The 23,553-nt window shown below is 46.2% G+C and overlaps 1 protein-coding gene across 1 annotated transcript; it reads right to left on the bottom strand.

Annotated features, from left to right (window-relative positions):
- Positions 1 to 6,303: 6,303 nt before the first annotated feature.
- KCTD14 (potassium channel tetramerization domain containing 14) lies at positions 6,304 to 13,467 on the bottom strand. The gene is made up of 2 exons (XM_060018207.1): positions 13,122 to 13,467; positions 6,304 to 8,412 (listed from the first exon to the last, which is right to left on the bottom strand). The coding sequence occupies exons 1-2, from the start codon at positions 13,191 to 13,193 to the stop codon at positions 7,750 to 7,752; spliced, it is 735 nt and encodes a 244-aa protein (XP_059874190.1). The 5' UTR covers positions 13,194 to 13,467; the 3' UTR covers positions 6,304 to 7,749.
- Between the last annotated feature and the right edge of the window lie 10,086 nt (positions 13,468 to 23,553).

Raw genomic sequence — 23,553 nt, 5'->3', positions numbered from 1 at the left:
ATGCCTGGTTCCTTCTCTGGGGCCCCCCTACCCTACCTGCTTACAGAAAGCTGGATGCCACCACCCCCACCCCTGCCCCAGCCTAGGGTACTTCTCCCTGCTTTCTCACTCCAGTTGTTCAAAAGCTACCTATCCTTTAAGGACTCAAGCCATCCTCTGACAGCTAGGGGAGAGTGGAAAGAATTCTGAGGCCAAGGGTTAAGCAACAAAGCTTTAGACTGCACAACTCAGATGGGATTGAACCCAGCCGAAACTCACACTTGGATTTGAACCCATGGGCTGGGACTTTTACTCAGCCAAAACTCTGACTGGGACTCAAACCCACTGTCTTTTAATTAAAATTGCTCACCTGGTGTCAGGACTTACTGAAGCTCAGGTTCTTTATGTCTTAGCGCAGAAGGAATTCAGCGAGAGGTAATGCAATATGGAAGACGTGGATTATTTAGAGAGGTACAACATCCCATAGACAGAATGCAGTCCATCTCAAAAAGTGAGAGCAGTGGTGGGAGAAACACACTCCACAGAGTGTGAGCCATCTCAGAAGATGAGAGGCCCTGAAGTATGGGGTAGATGGTTTCTGTGGGCTGAGTAATTTCATAGGCTAGTGAGTGGGAGGATTATTCAACTGGTTGGGGGAAGGGATAGGGATTTCCAGGAATTGGGCCACTGCCCACTTTTTGACCTTTTATGGTCTGCCTTGGAACTGTAGGCGCCTGTAGGTATGTCATTTGGCATATGCTAATGTATTACAATGAGCATATAATGAGGCTCAAGGTCTACTGCCATCTTGGACCTAGTTGAGTCTAACCAGTTTATGTCATATCCTCAATGGCTATGTCATTCTTTTTGTTTGTTTGTTTTTTGGCTGCACCACATGGCTTGCAGGATCTTAGTTCTCTGACCAGGGATTGAACCCAGGCCACAGCAGTGGAAGCCCAGAATCCTAACCACTAGGCCACCAGGGAACTCCTGGCCATGTCATTCTTTTAAAGGTTGTGCCCTGCCCCCTTCCCTCCTATTTCACTAGGACTAGCACCTAATGAACAAGTAGCCGCAACTACAATTGCACTAACACCTAGCCTGACAAAGATGTAGTAACAGTGGAATGAAATAACGCAGAAACATTTTGCACAGTAAAGTATGGTTCACTGGTGGTGCAGTGGTTGAGAGTCCACCTGCCGATGCAGGGGACACGGGTTCATGCCCCGGTCTGGGTAGATCCCACATGCTGTGGAGCGGCTGGGCCCCTGAGCCATGGCCGCTGAGCCTGTGCGTCCAGAGCCTGTGCTCCACAATGGGAGAGGCTACAACAGTGAGAGGCCTGCGTACTGCTGGGCCTCTGCTGCCCGCATCAGCAGGCGGAAGCCCTATTTTTTTTATTATAGCTACATCTGAGTAAATGGGGTAACTGGCAATACTAAGAAGTTACTTTGCTATACTTTTTTCATCATAAAATAAGCTCCTTAGTCAGAAGCAATGTGTGAGATACCATGAAAATGAATAAGGTATCCATAAATGCTAGGGCTGGCAGAAACATTGCAGTTAGGTATCATTAGGGTTCTTCAGGAAAACAGAACCAATAGGATATATAGAGATATTAGGATACTATAACAGAATACCGTATACTGAGTGGCTTATAAACAACAGAAATTTATTTCTCACAGTTCTGGAGGCTGGGAAGTCCAAGGTCAGGGTGCTGGCAGATTCAGTGTCTGGTGAGAGCTCACTTCCTGGTTCATAGATAGCTGTCTTCTCTCCGTGTCTCACATGGTTGAAGAGGCAAAGGGGCTCTCTGGGGTCTGTTTTATAAGGGCACTAACCCCATTCATGAGGGCTCCATCCTCAGGACCTAATCACCTCCCAAAGGCCTGACCTCTTTATACCATCACACTGAGGATTAGGATTTCAACATATGAATTTGGAAATGGAGGTGGGGGGGTGGCGGGTGACACAAACATTGTCTATAGCAGTAGAAAAGTCAAATCTGAATCTGGGATATGTATCTATTCCTATGTGGTTAAATCACCACTCCCTCCCTGATGGAAAGGATAAAGCATATGGTAGCATGATTTGTAAAAAATGGCCCCAATTTTTCCTCTCTCTGTATGTAAATCCTTTGAAGTGTAGCTCTAGAGCTGCTTCCATTAAGAGATGGAATCTCTATCCCCACTCTTTGAATTGGGCTGGCCTTGTGCCTGGCCAGTAGAATACAGCAGAAGTTACAGTGTGCTAGTTTTGAACCTAGGCCTCAAGGTCCACCCACATACCAGTTCTTCAGGTCTATTGTTTGATTTTGGAAACCTACCCTTGCCATGAGAATAAGTCCAACCTAATCTACTGGAGAGTAAATGACCACATGGAACAAAGCCAAGTTGACCCAGCTGAGGCTATTTCAGACCAGCCTCACCCCAGCTGATCCCCCATCTGACTACAGATGCATGAGTGAGATCAAATAAGACCAGAAGAACTGCCCAATTTATAGGCTATGAGAAATAATTAATGGTTATAGTTTTAAGGTATTAAGTTTGGGGGTCAAGAGGTTGTCATGTGGTTAGACAATTCCTAAGCTGCTAACTTCCATAGAGTCAGCTGGTAAGGAGAAAACAAGCCCAAATAGATTTAGGCAGCTTATCATTCACAGCATAGCAGGCAGCATGAATTTCATGTTTGTATTAGTTCTCCTTGCCCTCTAAACACCATGGGAGCAATGCAGGTGAATGCCATGCACAGTAGATCTGTAGCACAGATGAAGAACACTGAGCTTAGGAAACGCTCAATCTTAAAGAAGGAATGCTAGCAAACCTGCCCTCTGGAGAGAGACAATATCGGGTTTTTTTCCCCCAACATTATCTTTATTATACCGGTCAGGAAACGAATTTTCCTGCCAACCCAGTGGGAAACATTTTTATCACCCTGAAATGTCTCCAGGATTGGAGGGTGAAACTAGCTTTATTACCCTGTAATGAAATAAATCTGCATCCTAACCCTAGGCAGCTTTGCAAACATCCTCAAAGCTGTCAATGCCATTTGCTTAGAAATGCCAGCATTTCTCCCAACAGTCTGTTACAGTGCAATACAGCTAACTGATTTGCAGGATTATCTGCCTACTACCAAGAAGTATCTAGTCCCCCGGTGGGAATAATACCATATCAGGGACTCAGTGTTGGTCTCTGCTGTTGGACATCCATCATTGACCAGATCAGCTTTGGCAAGAGGAACTATACCACAGAGCCCACGCACAGACTCCATCCCTACCATCATGGCCACCTTTCTCATGACTCCATTGAGCTCTGGGGAAAGAGGCTGACTGGCACGCACAGTTTTTTTTTGTTGTTTGTTTGTTTGTTTTTATATTTATTTATTTAGGTTGCGCCAGGTCTTAGTTGTGGCATGCAGGATCTTTTTTTAGTTGCGGTATGTGGACTTCTTAGTTGCGGCATGCATGCGGGATCTAGTTCCCCGACCAGGGATGGATCCGGGGTACCCCCCGCATTGGGAGCACGGAGTCTTACCCACTGAACCACCAGGGAAGTCACAGGAATGCACAGTTTGGATCGTTGTGTCCATTTATGTTTTGAAAGCCTCTTCTAGAATGGGTGCCCTCTGGTGGGCATTCATAGGAAACACAAATATTTTCACCATTCCAAGACATTCATCTACATACCAACATCCCAGGCCTTCTTGTCCCCAATCTTCCACTCTCATACTTTCCAAGGCTTTGGCCAACCAGGAAGGGGCCTGGACATGCAGTACCTAGAGATCAGTCTTCCAGGACACTGAGCACAGCAGAAAAGGGAAAAGAATGAATAGAAAGGGGGGCAGGGAAGACAAGGAAAATAAGTAGAAGAAAAATGAAAGAGGTGCTCTAAGAAAACAATGAGACCTGAAAACCTGGCACAGTGCTATGAAGTAGGGTGTCTCCATGAGGGCAATCTCAAAGGTTTTACTGTGTGTTTTTCCTTTGGATTATAGTGACAGTTATATTTAGCATTCAGTTTTAAGTTTTTCTCCTCTGACTATAATTTTCTTTAGTTAATCCCAACAGATCTGAAAAGCCACATATACCCCTACAAATGAATAGAGGTGGTGTTGTTTTTTTTTATTGAGGTATAGTTGATATACAATTTTATATTAGTTTCAGGTGTACAGCATAGTGATTCAATATTTTTATAGATTATACTCCATTCAAAGTTATTACAAAATAATGGCTATATTTCCCTGTGTTGTACAGTATATCCATGTTGTTTATTTATTTTATACATAGTAGATTTTATCTCTTAATCCTATACCCCCCTTTTTTTTTTTTTTTAACCCTTTGGCCACACTGCACAGCATGAGGGATCTTAGTTCCCCTAACCAGGGACCAAACCCACACCCCCTGCAGTGGAAGCAAGGAGTCTTAACCACTGGACCACCAGGGAAGTCCTTCCCATACCTCTATCTTGCCCCTCCCCCTTCTTCTCCCCACTCATAATCACTAGCTTGTTCTTTATATCTGTGAGTCTGTTTCTGCTTTGTTATATACACTTATTTGTGCTAGTTTTTAGATTCCATGTATAAGTGATAACAGAGAGTATTTGTTTCTCTGTCTGACTGATTTCACTAAGCATAACACCCTCTAAGTCCATCCACATTGTTGCAAATGGCAGAATTTCAGTTTTTTATGGCTAAGTAGTATTCCATAGTATATATACACACATATCTTCTGTATCGATTCATCTGTTGGACACATAGGTTGCTTCTATATCTTGGCTATTGTAAGTAATGCTGCTATGAATATTGGGATGTATGTATCTTTCGTTTTCATCAGATATATACCCAGGAGTAGAACTGCTGGGTCATATGATAGTTCTATTTTTAGTTTTTTAAGGAACCTCCGTATCGTTTTCCATAGTGGCTGTACCAATTTATATTCCCACCAACAGTGTGTGAGGGTTCCCTTTTCTCCAAATCCTTGCCAACACTTGTTATTTGTGGCCTTTTTGATGACAGCCATTCTGACAGGTGTGAGATGATATCTCATTGTGGTTTTGATTTGCAATTCTCTAATAATTAGTGATGTTGAGTATCTTTTCATGTGCCTGTTGGCCATCTGTTCATCTTCTTTGGAAAAATGTCTATTCAGGTCTTCTGCCCATTTTTTAATCGGGGTGTTCAGAGATGGTATTTTGAACATTACTAATGTGCTTTACTTATTTTGCTATTTCAGAGTAAGGGAGGAGATGGTATTATTGGGAAGGCAACCAAGCATGTCAATTTAATTTATGTATTTCTAATTTATATCTTTTATGATATTTCTTTTCTTCATAGCCCTGTAAGCCCCACCACCTTAAATCCTTTTTAGAGCAAAGATTTAATTAAATTGTACTGAATTAAATTAATCTCCTCCCCAATAATTTTAAGCCATCTATAAATGCAATTTTGCTATATAACATTGCATTATATAGATGTAACTAAGTTGGCTTATTTCCGATTGTTTTGCTATTGTAAATTAAGTAGGATAAAAATAGTATGTTATCTTAATTGTATTATGGATTGGGAGTGGGGGGCCGGGGTATTGGAATTGCCTTCGTTTAATAAAATAGTTTGGTAAATTGCTAAGGAAGAGAGTCAGATCCAAAGGGATGCAGGCTAGAGCCAGAGCAGTAAAAGAGGTAGCTAAACTGGAACATGGTCTTTTGGCAAATGACAAGAACACAAGGGGGCTGGTGGAAATTTGGCATGCCTCGAAAGCCTCATTTTGGAACTGGCACAACTGTCACTTCCACACGTATACCATTGGCCAGATTAAGTCATGAGGCCAAGCACGAACTCAGTGGGGTGGGGAAGATTACTCCCACCTACAGAGAAGCATGGTAGGAATAGAGAGGGAAGAAAGAATAGGACACAAATACAATCTACTAGTGAAAAGCCCCTAGTGATGGGGGTGACTAAGGCACCCTTAAGAAGAAATATGCCCAATATTCAGTTTGAAGTTGTTGGCATTTCTGTGTGGTAAACTCCCCTTACTTGCCTGTATTTGCCACAGTCTGCTATGTGCACAAATAGCTGATGGGAGTGGCATTTGTAAAAATTAAGAAAAAGATCTGAGTGTTAACTCTGGGTAAGCATTGCGTAGAACAGCACAACAGGTTTAACACATCTAGTTGATCCCTATGCTGAATGAATCTAGCAGAAACAGAGAACCGGGGCTGACCATAAGAAGACAAGCCCTCTGGGAATGTGCAGAAATCTTGGGGAGGACATTGATCTTTCCATAATTCATGAAACTGAGATTTTAAGCAATCCTATTTAGATCTTATGGAGCAGGGTATCTCCTTGGAATCAAATCTCAGAAGTGTAATTACTGATCAAAGGGTATGAACTTTTTTCAGGCTCTTGATGAGTAACGTTGAATTGACTCATGATGTTAAGTTCAAATAGATATTCAGGATTTTTCCACTTTAAATTGTCAACCATATTAAATACCAAAAAAAGAAAAAGAAAAAGAAAATATAGAACAAGCTTTGAAAATGAGAAAAAAAATATACAAGCAGATGCAGTTACTGAATTAAAACGCTCACTGAAAATAACTATGTTCTGAGCGATTTTATGTTTAAATTTGAAATTCTCTGATTCAGTGTTAATTCCTTAAAGCTTCACAGTTAAACCTGACCTTCAGTCCCAGGGAACCCAGGATGGCTGGTAATCCTACTAGGTGGGGAACGGGGGCCATCTATCCCAGACCTGAACTTGGAGAAGGATGAATGTGTCCTCTTTAGAGTTACTTAATGTGTTTGGTTGAGAAGCAGAACCTGAGAGAGTCTCTTGTTTAAGTGGTTTATTGAGGATGTGTTCTCAGGTGAGGGGGAGGGAGGGAAGCAGGGTAAAGCAGAGGAAGACCACTAAGCAAGAATGTGGTGTTCAGTGAAGACTGACTTCAGCCTGATCCCACGAGGAGCTCTAGAATAGGAACTGCACCTCCTTGAGGTGAGGGATCAGTCTGCTGTACCTCCACACAAGCGAGATAGCAATTCTGTTCTTGATCAGATCTCAAAATTAAAGTGCATCAGAATTACCTGGAGGACTTCTTAAAACAGACTGCTGGGCCAACTCCCTGTTTCTGATTCAGTTGGTCTGAGGTAGGGACTAGAGAATTTGTGTTTCTAACAAGTTCCCAGGTATTGGGGATGCTGCCGGTCTAGGGACCACACTTTGAGAACTACTGCTCTAGGTAAGAGGACAGCTGTGACGCTTTAGCAGCCAATACCCACAGCATCCGGGAAAGGAGATCTGAGCGCCGTCTACTCCAGGTATACTAACTTGGCATCTTTCTCATGAAGGCACATACCAGGGCTAGAAGATTGGACCACAAGCTGAGGCTGGGTAGATTACATTTTTAGGTCTGTCTAGACTCATGACATCCTATTATTTTCCTGTTGTCATCCCGCATCTCCAGCCAAAGCATTGTTGAAACATTCCAGTTCACCTCTGCCTTGCTATTAGACTTCAAGGGAAGGGTCTGGCAGGTACATGAGGCTTCAAAGAGGAAACAGCTGCACCTCTCTAGGCAAGTACAGTGGAGTCAGTTGCAATGAGTGGAAAGTCCTCAAAGGGGAAACACATATTTGGGGGCAAGACAAGTAGACCACCTTGGAAGTTTTTGATGTCTGTTTGTTTTTAAAATTAAAGGAAGATGGCTTTGGAAGGCAACCTTTAATTTCGTAAGTCCCACCAGAGCTCGTAACAAACAGCCCCCACCCCTGGGGATCACCACCAGCTGAAGCTGAAGGTATAGAAGTAGTCGGAGACCTTGGCCGGTAATAGACTGTTGTGTGAATAGTGTACCTGGTACCCTTGGGCCTTAATGTCCATGTTCATGCAGTCCAGGAGGTCCCTGATATCCAGGGCTGCCTTCCAAGGCCCGAATTTGACCACTGACCTCTTGTCCGCCTCCAGGGAGCGCAGGGCGTCCGCGCAGTTTGCATCATCCTTTTCGTTTTGTACTAGGCACACCAGAACTCTAGAGCAGCGCGCCGCCACGGCCTCAGCACGCGCCAGGCGCACCATAAGCTCCAGGTTCTCACTGTAGCCTGGCACCTGCAGCAAAAACTGCTTCCGAGCTACCTGCTCACCAAAGATCTGTGGCATGTCCTCCAAGAGTTTGATTAAAGGCTTGATTTCGTAGAACTGAGCCTCACGGTACACCTCGGGGATGTGCTGTGTGGGCAGCTGCCCACTGCGCAGATATTCCAGGATGGGTCCAAAATAGGTGCCGCAGCGATCGATGAAGAAGCGTCCCTCCGCATCCAGGCAGGCCTTGGCGGAGCTGGAGAACATCTCTGCCAGCTTTGAGCCTGGGAGTTTTCTCAGGGTGCCCAAGGTGGTGGTATAGAACTCACCCCCAACGTTCAGCTCCACTACAGGAGATTCCTGGGGGCACAAGAGGCAGAGTGAACCCACAGCGCCATCTCCAGGGAGCTCATGATTTATTCTCATCCAAAGAACAATACCCTACAGAATTTAGGGGAGCCATAATGATTGGCTTCAGCTTATTGGAATGTCCATCTTACTGAAGGGGGTTATATTTATGCTGTACAGCTACAGAGAGTAGGCATTTTAAGGAAGAAAAATATTTTAGTTTGATATAAGAATACCCATTCAAGCATTTGCATTTTCTCATTTAGGTCACAGAATATTAGTGGAAGCAAGTCACACGGACAATACCTCTAAAGCGTGTGGCCTGTGGCTAGGCTTTTTCCCTCCCTAGGCCTCAGTTTCCTTGTTTATAAAGTGAGGATATGGGGACTTCCCTGGCGGTCCAGTGGTTAGGACTCTGTGCTTCCACCACAGGGGACACCGGTTCAATCCCTGGTTGGGGAATTAAGATCCCACATGCCATGTGGCATGGCCAAAAAATAAATAAATAAACTATAATGAGGCTATGGAGCTATTGTGAAGTCAAGAGTTCCTGACAGGGATGCTTAGATATAAGATACAGTAAAAAAAAAAAAAAAAAAAAGTGGGTGGGGGGAAGTTGGGGGTGCAAAACATTTTCAACCTTTCAGAAAGGCTAAAGAAATCACACATGTATTCATTCAGGAATCATTTCTTTGGTACTTACTGCATGTCCACATCCGTGCTGGAAGTGGGGATAAAAATTCTTATTTCATATAGAGCAGAAGTTCTGATTAGCAGTTGGCATGACTTTGATTAACAAATGTAATTTGATGGGTATTTTTTCAAAATATGGGCCCATGGGATTAAATAACAAGAATATCCTTGGTGGTGACAAGGTTGGTAACACCAAATACAACAGGCGTAAAACTGCCCCATAAATGGTAAAGTATGGTGCAGATGTAAGTTAGATTTAGCTGTTCATCAGAATTTTTAGAGGCCTCTTCTCTAGATCAGACCTTGGGCTGAGCACTAAGCATGTGGGTGAGGCCCATGTGATATCTGCCTGGAAATGCCCACAGGCGAGTGCAGAGAGGGACCTGGAAAGAGGGTCGGGCTGCATCTGGGGAATGCTGCCACACAGACCTAACAAAAATACCATAATACTCTATAGCAATTATTACACATGAGGTGATACACCGGTTGTTATCCTTACAAACCCAGCTTCCTGAACAACTTCCATCTTTTAAAATTCACTCACTCATTCAATAAAACACGTATGTGCCTATTTTGTGCCAGGTAGCTGGGACACAGTGAGGAACAAGCAGGACACAGAACCTACCCTCACAGTCTAGTAACTGTGCAAAGTGCTTTACATACACTCTGCAACTCAACCCTCATAGTAATCCTATGATGAATGTATTAAATCCCCATTTTCCAGATGAAGAAACTAAGGCTTAAGGAGGTGAAGTTCAAGTTGCTTAAGACCAACCAGCTACTAAGCGATAATGTCAGGATTTGAACTCAGGTCTGATTTACCACTTAGTCATTACATAAATTGATTTTCAACCTTCAAACACCTCCACTCTTCAATCCCTATTCATGCAACAGACTGTAGGGAGGACCTATTCCACCCAAGCCTCCTCTGAAGCAGATGGACAGGACAAGGTCCCTGCCCTTGAGGAGCTCATAGGGGAGAAGGGGAAACAGATGGCTTAAATGTGTAGGTGCTGATGGGGAAGACTCAAAGGTAGAAGGGATTGGCTCTTTTTGTAGATGTGTGTTGGAGGTTGTCAGGGAAGGTTTCCTAGGGGATGTGATGGCTGCTGCTGTGGAAAAGATCTACAGTATTAGGGGGAAGGCTGGATTTCCAAACTGGAGACTCCACTCCAGGTCATTACAGGGCCAGGGATAGGGACAGGACTCAGGAATGTCCTTCAGTCAGATTTAGGTGTGACTTCCTTTTCAGCTTGTCTGTGGGCTCTACCTCTAAGATTAAAGTACTAGAATTAAGAGAACTCAAGGCAGCCAAACTGCTGGGGAGAACTGAGTTGCCATGGCAACAGCTCCTACCAAGGGACAGTTCTGCGAGCTGGAATGGAGAAGGGAGAAAAGAGGTTGCAGTCTGACAGCAGCCAAACAATACAGCCCTGAGAAAAATAAGCCCAGAACCTGTGACGCCCTCTTCTTCCCATAAACCTCAAGGCTCCTTGGCAAGGCTGTTTAGTTAACCCTAAGGTGGCTCTGTAAAGCAGGCAGTTAAATGTGAATTTGCAGACTTTAACCCCTGAATGGATCGATGATGGACTCTCATCACTCCTGTACCACTGAGAGCTCTTAACGTCCCCACATTACAGGCGAGGAAAGCTCAGAAAGAGGGGTCACACAGCTAGGAGGTGAGGAAGTTGGAGCCGGGATCAAATCCGTATCAGTCTGACTTCAGGACAGTGTGGATGCCCTATCCCCACCCTCCCAACATCCAGTCGCACCGCTGCCAGTAATTAGCTATGTTCCTAGGGCATCGCACTTCCTTCTCTGGGCCTAAGTTTAGTCATCTATCAAATAGTGAGGCAAAATCGATGAAGAGAACTCTAAGACTCTCCAGCTTTGAAAGTTTAATGAATCCAATCACTTCAAATGTTGTTTCTGAAGCTCATTTCCAGATGCTACACAAAATAGTCCCCTGCCCTGATATTCGCAGCCCCATTTCTTTATCAGCCAAGACCTGGGCCCTGTTCCCAAGCTTCCTAATTATGTCCCTTTTCCCTCCATGTTTTCTAAAAACTCCAAATCTCTTTGGAAATCCCAGACCTCCTACCTCATCCATAAATACTACTGTGTGTGTTTCGAGCAGATAAAGACTTCTTTTCCATCCCTCTTCCAGACCACCTGCCCTTCCTCATGGCCCCTCTTCCCCACCTGTTCTACCAGTCACCCTGCTGGAGCATTCCTGAGTGGGCAAGCCTGACCCAGGCCCTGTGTGCACAGGACGGGGAAATGTGGTCTTTAGTAGCCTCTGCTGGGTACCAGGCTACTGCTGGCCACGAGGACACAGGGATGAATCAGGCCCAGCTCTCATCCCACCAAACATTCATACATTTCCTTAGGTCACACTTAGTCTAGTCAGTGGAGGGACACCCCCATTCATATGTCTCCCAAGCCCAAGATCTCTCCCCACACCACAACTTTGACCTTTTCCCACTGTACCCTATCTCGGTCGTCTGAGCCAGAAACCTAGACTCTAATCTTGCACTCTGCTCCTGTCCTCAACCTCCCCACACACAGGTAATCAGTCACCAAGTCCTGGCCATTCTAAATGTGTGGTCAGTTCCATGGCTCCCAGCTCCCTCGAAGATCCTCCCCCAATCCAGTCTCTATTCTGAAACCAAAGCAGTTTCTCTGAAGCGGAAATCCAGTCTGGTCACCACCTGCATTAAACACTTCAGTGATCCCACATTTCTTTACAGGTTAACTTGAGACTCCTTAACAAGGTTTACAAGGTCCTTTGCAACCCTGGCAATCAACTACCAGAGCCAACTACTGCTCCCCAACACCAACCCATTCAGAGCAGGCTGGGCCCCACTGCCCCCAGGACTTCACTCATTTAACACCCCCAGTCCCTTCAGTCAGCCCACTCATCCTTCAAGGTAATTCCTCCGGGAATTTTCTGGATAGGTTGTCTCCTTGTGATTTCAGAGGGCCATGTACTTCCCCTTGTCATGGTAGGTACGTCTCTTGTAATTCTTTTCCTTCATCTGTATCCCACACTAGATTGGGAGGATCCTAAGGGAGGACTATCCCAGATTCATCTTTATGTTACCAGTACCTACTACGGTGCTCAGCACACCAGGGATGCTCCATAAGTGTCTGCTGAATTGAACTGCACTTACCCTCAGCACTGACTTACAGGAGCGCCTGGTATTCTGATAAAGGCCAATCTTGCCCTACTTGGCATCATGCACGGTGCTGGCTTCCTCCTTTGCCCGGTAATTAATTCAGACATTTATTGGGTACCTTGAGCGGCCCCTGCCTCTGAGCAGGTGACATTGTCACTAGCCAGGAACAATGAGGTTATCGTCATCCTATTGAAAAGAGCCACAGTCGCCCCACTGCCGGATCTGCTTTCCCTTCCTGCAAGTCTTCAGGATGGCACGTAGCCGGGGAGAGGTTAAATGTTCTGATCCTTGAGTGCTCTGGGCTTTTTCTTGATCCTCCCCCCACCCCCCGGGCCCCCCACCCAAGCCCTGGGAGGGAACGGGCAAGCAGGAGGACTCAGGACCCAGCCAGAGGTCAGGGACAGGCTAGAGAGGGTGGGTGAGGGAATGAATGATACTCTGGCCAGCCCTCAGTTGGGTCTACTCCCACCGGCAGTAGGGGAGGGGCAGGGGAAGAGGAGGGGCAGAGGAAGAGCAGTGGACTGGGGCAAGCCAGGGGACTGAGAGACGAGACGCAAAGAGAAGGAGGAGACAAAGGCAGCCAAGCAGGAAAGAGGACATAGAGGAGAGACTGGAGTGAGCCGGAACCGGAATCGAGGCTGTGGCGCGGAAGGAGAGATCAAAGCGTTAGGAACTGACCAGGTGAAAAGAGAGCGCCCAGCCGCAGGCCGAGACGGGCGCGCCGGAAGCAGGGAAATTCAGACCCGCGGGGAGGGAAGGACGGGGGGGCCCTGGAAGGAGTGAAAGAAGGGAGAGGCGCGGGGCCGGAGCCAGCAGGGTCTTCTCGTCCACCCCGGGCTTCGCACTCACCGTCCGCCGGCCCGCGGGGGTCACGGCCCGGCGCAACGGCCGGGAATCGGGCTCCGAGGTCAGGCTCATCATCCCGGCCCCGCAGGCGCTGGCGCTGCGCAGCCAGGCTGCCGCTCGCCGGTCCCGCACAGCCCGCCACGTGCGCGGTACTTGTGGCTGGCGGAAGTGCTCCTCGCTCCCGCCCCGGGGTGGGGGGAATCTGTACCCAGGGTGTGGTTAGAACCCTGATTGGGCTGGAGTTGGAGGCCTTGCGGTGAAACCTTAGGCTAGTCACTGTCCCTCTGTTGCCTGGTGTCGCGGGACAGCCAAATGGGGGAGGCAGAGGGAACTGACATTGACGACCTTGAGACTGTCTCCACTCACTACAGTCCTAGGGGTAAAGGATGAGCGACACCCATTTTACAGGTAAGAAGAGTGAGCTTCCAGGAGATAGGGCGGCCAGTTATTCACCTCAGATCAGCTGCTGAAAGTGCAGAGCATGACCAGTGATGAGAAGAGCTAGGTCCCTGTTGTGTGAGTTATTTTGCTTGTTAAAACATAATCCTTATGAAGGGGGGCATTACTCTTCGGTAGTATGGGCCTGCATAATGACCTTCCAAAGAGGACAGTATGGAAAGAGGAGGGGAAGAAGAGTAACCGTACAGTGGGGAAAATGACAAACGCAACTTCAGCCAGGTGATCAAGACCAACATCAGAAGTCATAAATCATGATGATAGTATGTATCCTTGATATGATGTGATGAAAATGGCACTTTGCCTCTGTGATCTTCCTCCCCAAAACCCATAACCCCAATCTAATCATGGCAGTTCCTCAAAAAAAAAAACTACAAGTAGAACTATTATATGATCCAGCAAATCTACTTCTGGTTATATATGAAGAAAATTAAAAGCAGGACCTCCAAGACATATTTGCACACCCATTTCATAGCAGCATTATTCACAGTAGCCAAGAGGTGGAATCTCCGTCAATGGATGAATGATGCATAAGCAAAAGTGGGATATATGTACAATGGAATGCTATTCAGCCTTAAAGAGGAAGGAAATCCTGTCACATGCTACAGCATGGATGAATCTTGAGGACATTAAGTGAAATAAGCCAGTAACAAAAAGACAAACACTGCATGATTCCACTTATATGAGGTACCTAAAGTAGTCAAATTAATAGAAACAGGAAGTAGAAGAGTGGTTACCAGGGGCTGGGGGGAGAGGGAAAAGGGGAATTGTTTAATGGGTAGAGAGTTCCAGTTTTGCAAGATGAAAAAGTTCTGGAGATCTGTTTCACAGCAATGTAAAAATATTTAACACTACTAAACTATACCCTAAAAATGGTTAAGATATAAATTTCATCTTATGTGTTTTTTAACACAATTTTTTCAAAATATGACTTTTGGTCATAAACTAATGGTACAGAAACTTGGAAAAAATAATAACAATAATAACCAGACAATATCTGGTGAAAAAAAATAGAGCTTTGGAGTGTGACAACTGGGAATGGAACGCTAGACCTGTCATTTACCAGCTGTGTGATCGTCCATCACTTCCCCTCTCAAAAGAGCCCAAATTTCCTCTTTGTAAAATACATGCAAATACCTACTTTCTGGGTTGTTGTGAGAATTAAGAGGAAAAAAAATCTATCGTGTTTCCCAAACTTCCCTGTTGCTAAGACTCTCTCAGAATGCTTGTTGAACATCATTCCAGAGCCCCACCTCCAGCGTACTGAAACCAAATTACCAAGGAAGGGCCTGGGAACCTGCATATTTAACAAGCATCGTGTCATCTTAGAAATTTGGGAAAAACTAGAATGATGCATTTACTGGCCTAGGAAGAATGGGGCTCAGTGAATGTCAGTGCCCATTCCCCCGACTCTATGACAACACCCTTCCAACATCAGCCCATCCAGCCGTGGATAACTTTCCAATCTTTTCTTCCTCCCCATGTGAGTTGTCACTCCATTTAATGTTCACCCAAGAGTTACTGATACTGACCTTAGCTGGGGTTAGGGGCTGTGGACACAAGTGTACAAGACATGTGTGTTCCAAAGATATGAACACAAATAACTTTAATGAAAGAGTAAATGAGCATATGAAAATATGCTGGAAGTCCATGTTACTGGAAATCCTCCTACTAAAAAGCATCTCAAAATATTGAAAATATTGAATATATGTATGTCTATATGTCTGAGCTCTCAAGAAAGTCAAGGAACTTCTCTGAGGTGCTCTGAGATGTTTGAACACCAACTCCATGGACTCCCCTGGGATTATCTCCAACCCTGAGTAACCTAGAACTTTTATTTTCAGGGGAGAGAGAGTAGGAGACAAAGTCTGGGCCACTCACAGGGTTGGATGTCAGATCAGAGACTATAAAAGGGTAAATTATTAAAAATCCACCACTCAAATGTGAATGCTGTGGAAACATCTATCTCATTCCTCGGTTCTGGGTAGAGAAAAGTCTCCCCTGAAAAATTCTGGCAATAGGCTAGAGCTCAAATAGATCCAGGGTCCAAATATTCATTTTTTTCATGATCAACAAGAGCAACAACAACAAGGAACTTAATTTAAAACGGACCTGGATTGGTAATGCCCCAGATGTCTGACAAAATGAAAACCCTTCCTGGAGGTAAGTGCACAGTCAAACCAAGCCTCAAAGAATTCACACAGATAGCAGTCCAACAAATGCAAGCTCAGAATCAAAAGTCACCACAAAAGGACACAAGGTACAGTGAGCAAGAGTCAATAGATCCACAAGCACCTCAAATACTGAGATTACTGGGTATAGAATATAAAATAAGTGTTTACTGTGCTTAAATAACTATAGAGAAGGGTGTATTTAAAACCTGAGTGATGACCAAGAAGATATGATCAGAAATGACCAGGCAGACTTCCCTGGTGGTGCAGTGGTTAAGAATCTGCCTGCCAATGCAGGGGACACGGGTTTGAGCCCTGGTCCGGGAAGATCCCACATGCCGCGGAGCAACTAAGCCCGTGCGCCACAACTACTGAGCCTGCGCTGTAGAGCCCGCGAGCCACAACTACTGAGCCCGCGTGCCTAGAGTCCGTGCTCTGCAACAAGGGAAGCCACCACAATGAGAAGCCCGCACACTGCAACAAAGAGTAGCACTTGCTCACCGTAACTAGAGAAAGCCTGCACACAGCAACAAAGGCCCAATGCAGCCAAAAATAAATAAATAAATTTATATTAAAAAAATGACCAGGCAGATTTGAAAAAAGCCAAATAGATCTTCTAGAAATGAAAAATAAAATAACTGAAAATTACTAGGGGTTGAGAAAATGCAATCAAAGGGAGCAACGTTGTACTATTTTTCATCCATCATTTTGGCAAATATTTAGAGGAATAACAATGTGCCAGAGTGGGTAAGGATGTAAGAAAAGAACTCAAACTTCACTGATTGGATGTGAACTGCTGTGATCTTTTTTGGAAAGCAATACGGCCATAGCTACTAAAATTTAAAAAAAAATACAGATATCATTTGACCCAGTATTTCCACTTTTGAGAATCTATCGAACAGAACTAAAAGCACTTCTCTGAAAGGATATATGAACAAATATGTGTATTACTGTTTTGTTTGTGGTGGCAAAAATTAGAAATGTAGACATATGGTTGAATAAACCATGGTTTGTCCATGCCGTGGAATTCTATGCAGCTATTTAAAAGAGTGAGGTAGATCTACATCTGTTCACTCATCCATGATTTATTAAGCAATTAAAAATAAATATCAGAGCAGTGTTTACTACGGAAATTCAGTAAAGACAAACATAAACCTCCTCATATAAATTTATATCTATTTATCTGAGCGTGTACTCAGAAAAGTGTAGAATGATACACAGTGGATGTTACCATTGGTTATTCAGTAGGACGGGATAGAAATGAAGAGGGGAAATTATTGATTAAGAAATGTTTTCCTGAATACATGTTTGTATTATGTCACTAGTTGCAGTGAACATGAAAAAGTATAAAAGAGCGAAAGAAAGAAAAAGAAAAGGCAATAACATAACACAAGAAGAAGGCATTACAAAAGGAAGTTAGCTTTTCAGTTTGAGGGGCCTGGAAAGGCTTCATGGAAGCGGTGGCACATAAGCTGGGTCTTGAAGGGGGGAGAGATTAGTTGAGAGAAGCCTGCGGGGGTTTCCTCCCAGCAGAGGGGTCACCTGTGCCAAGAAAAGGAGGAAAATGAAAGGAAAATGATCATGTGTTGAACACCGGCACTGAACACAGACTCTTGTATCAATTCTTCCAAGCAATTAGACTTATTGTACAGGTGAGGGAACCGAGGCTCAGAGAAGTTCAGTGAATGGCAGAAAGCCACACAGCTGGTAATTGGCAGAACCAAGCTTAAACTCCATGTCTTTCTCACTCCAAAATTCTTTTTCTGTGACTGGAAAGAATTGCTTTGTATTTGGCTGCTATGATCTGAATGTTTGTGTCCCCCCAAAATTCATGTTGAAACCTAACCATCAATGTGATGATGTTAGGAGATGGGGCATTTGGGAGGTGATTAAGTCATGAGGGTGAAGCCCTGAAGAATGGTATTAGTGCTCTTATAAAAAAATGAGACCCCCAGAGAGCTCTCTAGCCCCTTCCTTCCACCGTATGAGGACATAGCAAGAAGATGGCCATCTATGAACCAGAAAGCGGGTTTCATTAGACACCGAATCTACCAGCACCATGATCTTGCACTTCCTAACCTCCAGAATGGTGAGAAAAAAATGTTTGTTGTTTATAAACCACCCAATTTACAGTATTTTTGTTATAACAGCCTGAATAGATTAAGACACTGGGCAAGGTGTGTACCTTGAACATTATGACTTGCAAATGGGATTGAGCCATGGGGAGGCAGCTGTGATCTCCTCAAAGCAGGCTTCCCTGCCCGCTGCATCTGGGTTAGGGAGCTTCCCATGGGCCGGCTCCACACGGCACGTGTCCCCCCTTCCCCTTGCATTGTCTGACTCCTCCCAGTGGGTTGATCAGCCGCATGGGCCAGGATGATTCCATGGGGATGCTGAGTTCTGAAGGGTCATCACCCCAGAAAGGAGGGCCGGACAGTTGGAGGGACAGTGGGCACTTCTGACAGCACCAAGAACCCTGGGCGCCATTTCCTGTTTCTCCCCCAGCTCCAGCTGCCCTGAAACAACCTGCACTCCTATGCTTTCTTGCTTTTGTTTATGTTGTTCCTTGTGCTCAAAATGCCTTTCCCCACCAGCTTCTTCTCTCTGGAAAACTCCTACACAGCTTTCAAGACCCAAGTCAAATGGCCCTCTTCCTTTTATATCCATTAGCACATTTGACCCTCACCATTCAAAATAGGAATTAGCACCTCCATTTTATGTATGAGGACCCCAAGGGTCCAAGAAATGAAGTGCCTCTTTAAGAGTCCTTCAGCACCGGGAGACAAGAGACCGACTGGGGTTCCAGTTCTGGCTCTACCATTCGTGTGTAATCTTGGCCAAATCCGTCTCCCTCTCTGGGCCTCAGTTCTTCACCTGTAACGTGGTGGGGGTTGGGATACTGTTTGAGATGGTCTCTGGGAAACTGTCTGGCTTGATGCTATGGCAACAAAAGAATTCAAACAGTCCCTTGGTGTTGCCTAAAACTGGATCTTGTTTCCCTTTGGCCTGAATCCAAGAGCAAGCGCTGCTTCCCTCTGCCCTCCTCCCACGCACCCTACTCTTTGTTCTTCTTCCTGAGACAAAGCTGCCAGCCCCTCTCCTCTCCAGGCTGCTGGGCTTTGGGCCAGCCAGCAAAGTGGCAGCTGGGACTCAGATGAAAGGGCCCTCAGAGGGCTGCCGGTGGCAGAGTGCCCAGCCCAGCCCAGCCCAGCCCAGGCCTGGCAGCCCTGGGCCCAGCTGTCGCTTGAAGCATCCTGCCACCACTCCCACACAAGGCTCCCTTTGTGAGTTCCACAGTGGGGGAGACCCCTGCCAACCCACAAGAACCCTCTTCCCTTCCCTCTGCTCCATGCCTGTTTGAGAAATATCCAGGTCTTTATAGAATGGTCCAGGACCGAACCAGACTGGTCTGACTTCGGGCCAGGTGCTTTGGAGAGTTTTGTTCCATTTCACCTTCAGAACAAATAGCAGGTAGTGCTGTTCCCCTTTAGAGATGGGGGACATAGATATCTGAGGGCCTACTATGTGTCAATCGTGGCATCAGGTACTGGGAGTTAGACAAGAGCATGTGTTTCTCCCGCCCTCCCTCCCTCCCTTTCTCCCTTCCTTCCTTTCTTTCTTTCCTTATTCCTTCCTGTCTTTCTTTTCCAAACACTCTCTAGGGGTCTTTCTTATTTCTTTTTTAAAAAAGAAGTCATGGGACTTCCCTGGTGGCACAGTGGATAAGTCTCCGCGCTCCTGATGCAGGGGGCCTGGTTTGATCCCTGGTCAGGGAACTAGATCCCACATGCATGCCGCAACTAAGAGTTTGCATGCCACAGCTAAGGAGCCCTTGAGCTGCAACTAAGGAGCCTGCCTGCCACAACTAAGACCCGGCACAACCAAATAAAAATAAATAAATAAATATAAAACTAAAACTTAAAAAAAATTTTAAAAAAGTCATGGGACTTCCCTGGCAGTCCAGTGGTTAGAACTCTGTGTTTCCACTGCATGAGGCATGGGTTTGATCCCTGGTCAGGGAACTAAGATCCCACAAGCCATGCGGCATAGCCAAAAAAATAAAATAAAAAATAAATTTAAAAAAATTAAAAAAGAAGTCAGGTATGGAGGACAGATTGTGTGGCCTGGGTTTAAGTCCTGGCCTTGACATTAACTGCATGCTCTTGTGTAAAACCTTTTGCTACCTGTCAAATGGGGTCACTAGGCTAGGTAATCTTCAGGTCCCTTTAGTGACAGGAGGCAACGGGTGGCCCAGAGACATCTACATTTCCCTAACAGGCCACACTCAAACAGAGGAGACTGCTCACCCTGGCCCCAGTAGCCCTGTCACCCGAGTTTATGAGCACTCTGACATAAACTGTAGTGGACATGTGTAATGTTTCCACCCAGCTTCTGTTCTCCCTCCTTCTTTATACAGAACTACAGTTTTCCTCTGGGGACCACCCCTCCTTTACTCTCTACTGCCACTCTCATCTTGCCACTACATACAGCTTGAGAATGAAGCTGACATATGAAGGCAAATAGAATTGAGAGACGAGATACCTGTTCCTGGCCATCGTTTGAGCACTGATCAAGCTATGGCGAAGGCCCTACCACTGGAGTTTCTAGTTAGGTGACCTGACGTTATTCCCTTTTGATGTAAGTCATTTTACATTGGATATATCTGTCACTTACATTTTAAAGGGGCCCAAAGGTGGAGGGTTCTGTACTGTCGCTCTGCCAGTTGTCCCTCCAGATCCTCTCCACCCTTCCCCCCACTGGCTCTCCACCCTGGGAGGCTGATCCTAATGGGCTATAGGTGCAGGCTCCCATGCCCTCCAGCTTCCGTCTGAATTTGGCCAACGCGAGGCCTAGCAGGAGATCAGAGGGAAAGGGGAGGCTGAGATCAGACTCTATTCCCTGGGCATCTCCCTGCCCAGTCCTGGTAAGTCAGCTGCGTCCCTCAGGCACCCGCTTCACACAGCTATTCTCTTTGGTTCTGGTAACCACTGTCTTCCTCACCCTTTTAGGTCCCCACAGTTAGCTGCCCTGAAGGACTGCACTATTTCTTGCTTCTCTCCCCAATCCCTGCCTTATCTCTGTAGAGTCTTTTCATGAACCTCTCCTCGAAGCCCCAGCTTGAGGAGGCACCTGTGTCCTGCCTCTGTGTGTTCTTGATGGTGTATGTACTGTGCATGCACGTGTGTGTGTGTGTTTGAACGTGTGCATGCATCATCTCTGTGCCAGTCTCTCGACAATTAATCGAGAGCTGGTAGAGGAAGGGAACTGATTTTTACTGAGAGACTCCAGGCAGGGCACTTGATATACATAGTTGGGTTTCATCGTCACAATTCTATAAAGTAAGTGTTTTTAACCACATTTTATAGAAGATAAAACTGAGACCTTAACTGGTAAAGGGACTCACCTAAAGTCCCACAGCTGAGTAAGTAGTGGACCCAAGATTTGAAACCCATCCACATCTGGCTCCTAAACCTGTGCCTTTTTGCCACTCTGGGTCCTGCTTTCCAAAATGCCTGGTTCATTCTTATCCTTTAGGTCTCAGTTTATGTGTGTCACCTCTCCCAAGAGGCCTTCCCTGACCACTCTACTGGAAGGAAGTCACCACTGATATTCTTTTTCATAATACATTGTGCTTCTCCTTCACGATGTGTATTTATTTATTTAATGTCTGTCCCACTGCTTAGATTCTAAGCTCCATGAGGGCAGCCAGTCTCCATACTTGTTTTGTTCACCACTCTTTTCCTAGTGCCTAGCACAGCTGCCTGCTCTATACCAGGCCCCAGATAAATATTTGTTAAATGAAAAAAGGGCGAAGAAAAGGAGCAAGCATTTATTAAGGGCCTGCCCAGTGTCAGGCATTTTATGTGGTTTTTCTCGTTTCTTCTTCACAACTATCTTACGAGGCACAGGTTGTTGTCCCATTTTGCTGACCGAAGTTAGAGAGGGAATGTGACTTTTCCAGAGTCACACAGCCTAGAGCCGGGGTTCAAACGCAGGTCTCCCTGATGTCACAGCTGTGCTTGTCCCCCATGCCCCTCTGCCCTTGGCACGGGAGCTCACAGTGGGGCAAGGAGGAGGAGGCGCTGATCAGTGGAACTCACATGAATCATTCTTGGACAAACAAACTGCAGAGAGCAAATAGTGGCTGCTGCAGCCACTACCCTGGGACCAACCATTCCTAGACCCTCCCAGCCCAGCCCAGAAGCAATCATCTTTCCTGTTTGCCCTCAGGCTCTCAGCCCAGTCCTACGTGGTCTGTGATCTTCTCCAAACACCCTGTTGCTTGCCTCTCTTTGCAGGGCTGCCCATGGCTCACCAAGTTCCCAAGGGACGACCCTGAACTTCTGGGTGTGTGTTGTGTCCCGGAGCCCTGCTGCAGGCCAGTTCACTTGTCAGTCAGGCGGCACCTGGGAGTATCTTTTCCTTCCTTCCTCCTTTGCTCTCAGACCCTGTCCACTTTCCTCTCTAAAACCATTGCTACCCAAATGGGGGGCTTCTGAGACCCTGAGTAATGTTTTTGTTCTTGGCCTGGGTAATGGTTACACAGGTGTGTTTACATCTTGTGACAATTACTGGGTGCATTCCTCTGTATTTAAGTTATACTTCAATTAAAAGTTTTTTTAAAAAATCATTGCCACCCACTCTTGCCCCTGGCTCCCCGTACCAGACCAGCTGTGAAACAGGGATCATCTTTCCAGCTGTTCTCTCTGAATACTCCCCAACACATACCCAGAGACCCTTTTCTTTCTTTTTATTTTTGGCTGCATTGGGTCTTCGTTGCTACACGCGGGCTTTCTCTAGTTGCAGTGAGTGGGGGCTACTCTTCATTGCGGCACGCGGGCTTCTCATTGCAGTTGCTTCTCTTGTTGCAGAGCATGGGCTCTAGGCGCACGGACTTCAGTCGTTGTGGCACACGGCCTCAGTGGTTGTGGCTTGCAGACTCTAGAGTGCAGGCTCAGTAGTTGTGGCTCATGGGCTTAGTTGCTCCACAGCATGTGGCATCTCCCCGGACCAGGGCTCGAACCCATGTCCCCTGCATTGGCAGGCGGATTCTTAACCACTGCGCCACCAGGGAAGTCCCACCCAGAGACCCTTTTCATCTAAGGGTTTCTGACTGAATCCTGCCCAGCAAAGATAGTATAGGTCAACATAGCTGACGTGGGCAGTGCTCCAAGTCCTGGGACCTCCAGAATCCTTGGGTTCCCGCTCCTGGTGGGCAGCTCCTCCCTCTCTGAGCCATCACTTGGAGCCCCAAAGGCCTCTCTCTGGACTAGTCTGAGTGAGAGCTTGGTTGCCCTCCCAACTCCTCCCCAGACCCTCTTTTTCAGGTCATGCTGGCAGCTGTTGTCTTGCAGGGAAAGTTTTTAGGTGCCCAGGCACCATGTGGGGCTAGTTACTGTTTACCCATTGTCACTGAGAAGAGCATGTCCCATGGCCTGTACTCAGGACCTCTGCCAGCTCATCCTCCTTGGGTTCCTGGAGAGGAATTAACTGCATCCCATCCACCTCCTTGTTCACTGGCTGCCCAGCCCCAGTGTGCAGACCCCAGTTGATTACCCCAGATGGACACCTTCTCACACAGCCCCAAGACACCCTAACCCAAGGAAGGGAGGGGCCCTGCCCACCAAGTGGGTGGTGGTAGCAGAACTTCCTGCAGCTGAACACAGTGAAAGTGTCAGACCAGGCTTCCGGTGGCCAGTAGCAGAGGCCAAGGCCAGCTCTTTAAGCCAAAAGGAAATTTCCACAATTATCAGCGTTCCTAGGGGATGGGCACCAGGAGCTCAGGGGGCCCTGTGGCAGGAGCCTGA

This window comes from Delphinus delphis, chromosome 8 (assembly GCF_949987515.2).
Source record: "Delphinus delphis chromosome 8, mDelDel1.2, whole genome shotgun sequence".
NCBI classification, from domain to species: domain Eukaryota; kingdom Metazoa; phylum Chordata; class Mammalia; order Artiodactyla; family Delphinidae; genus Delphinus; species Delphinus delphis.
This window is presented reverse-complemented; position numbering and strand designations above follow the sequence as displayed.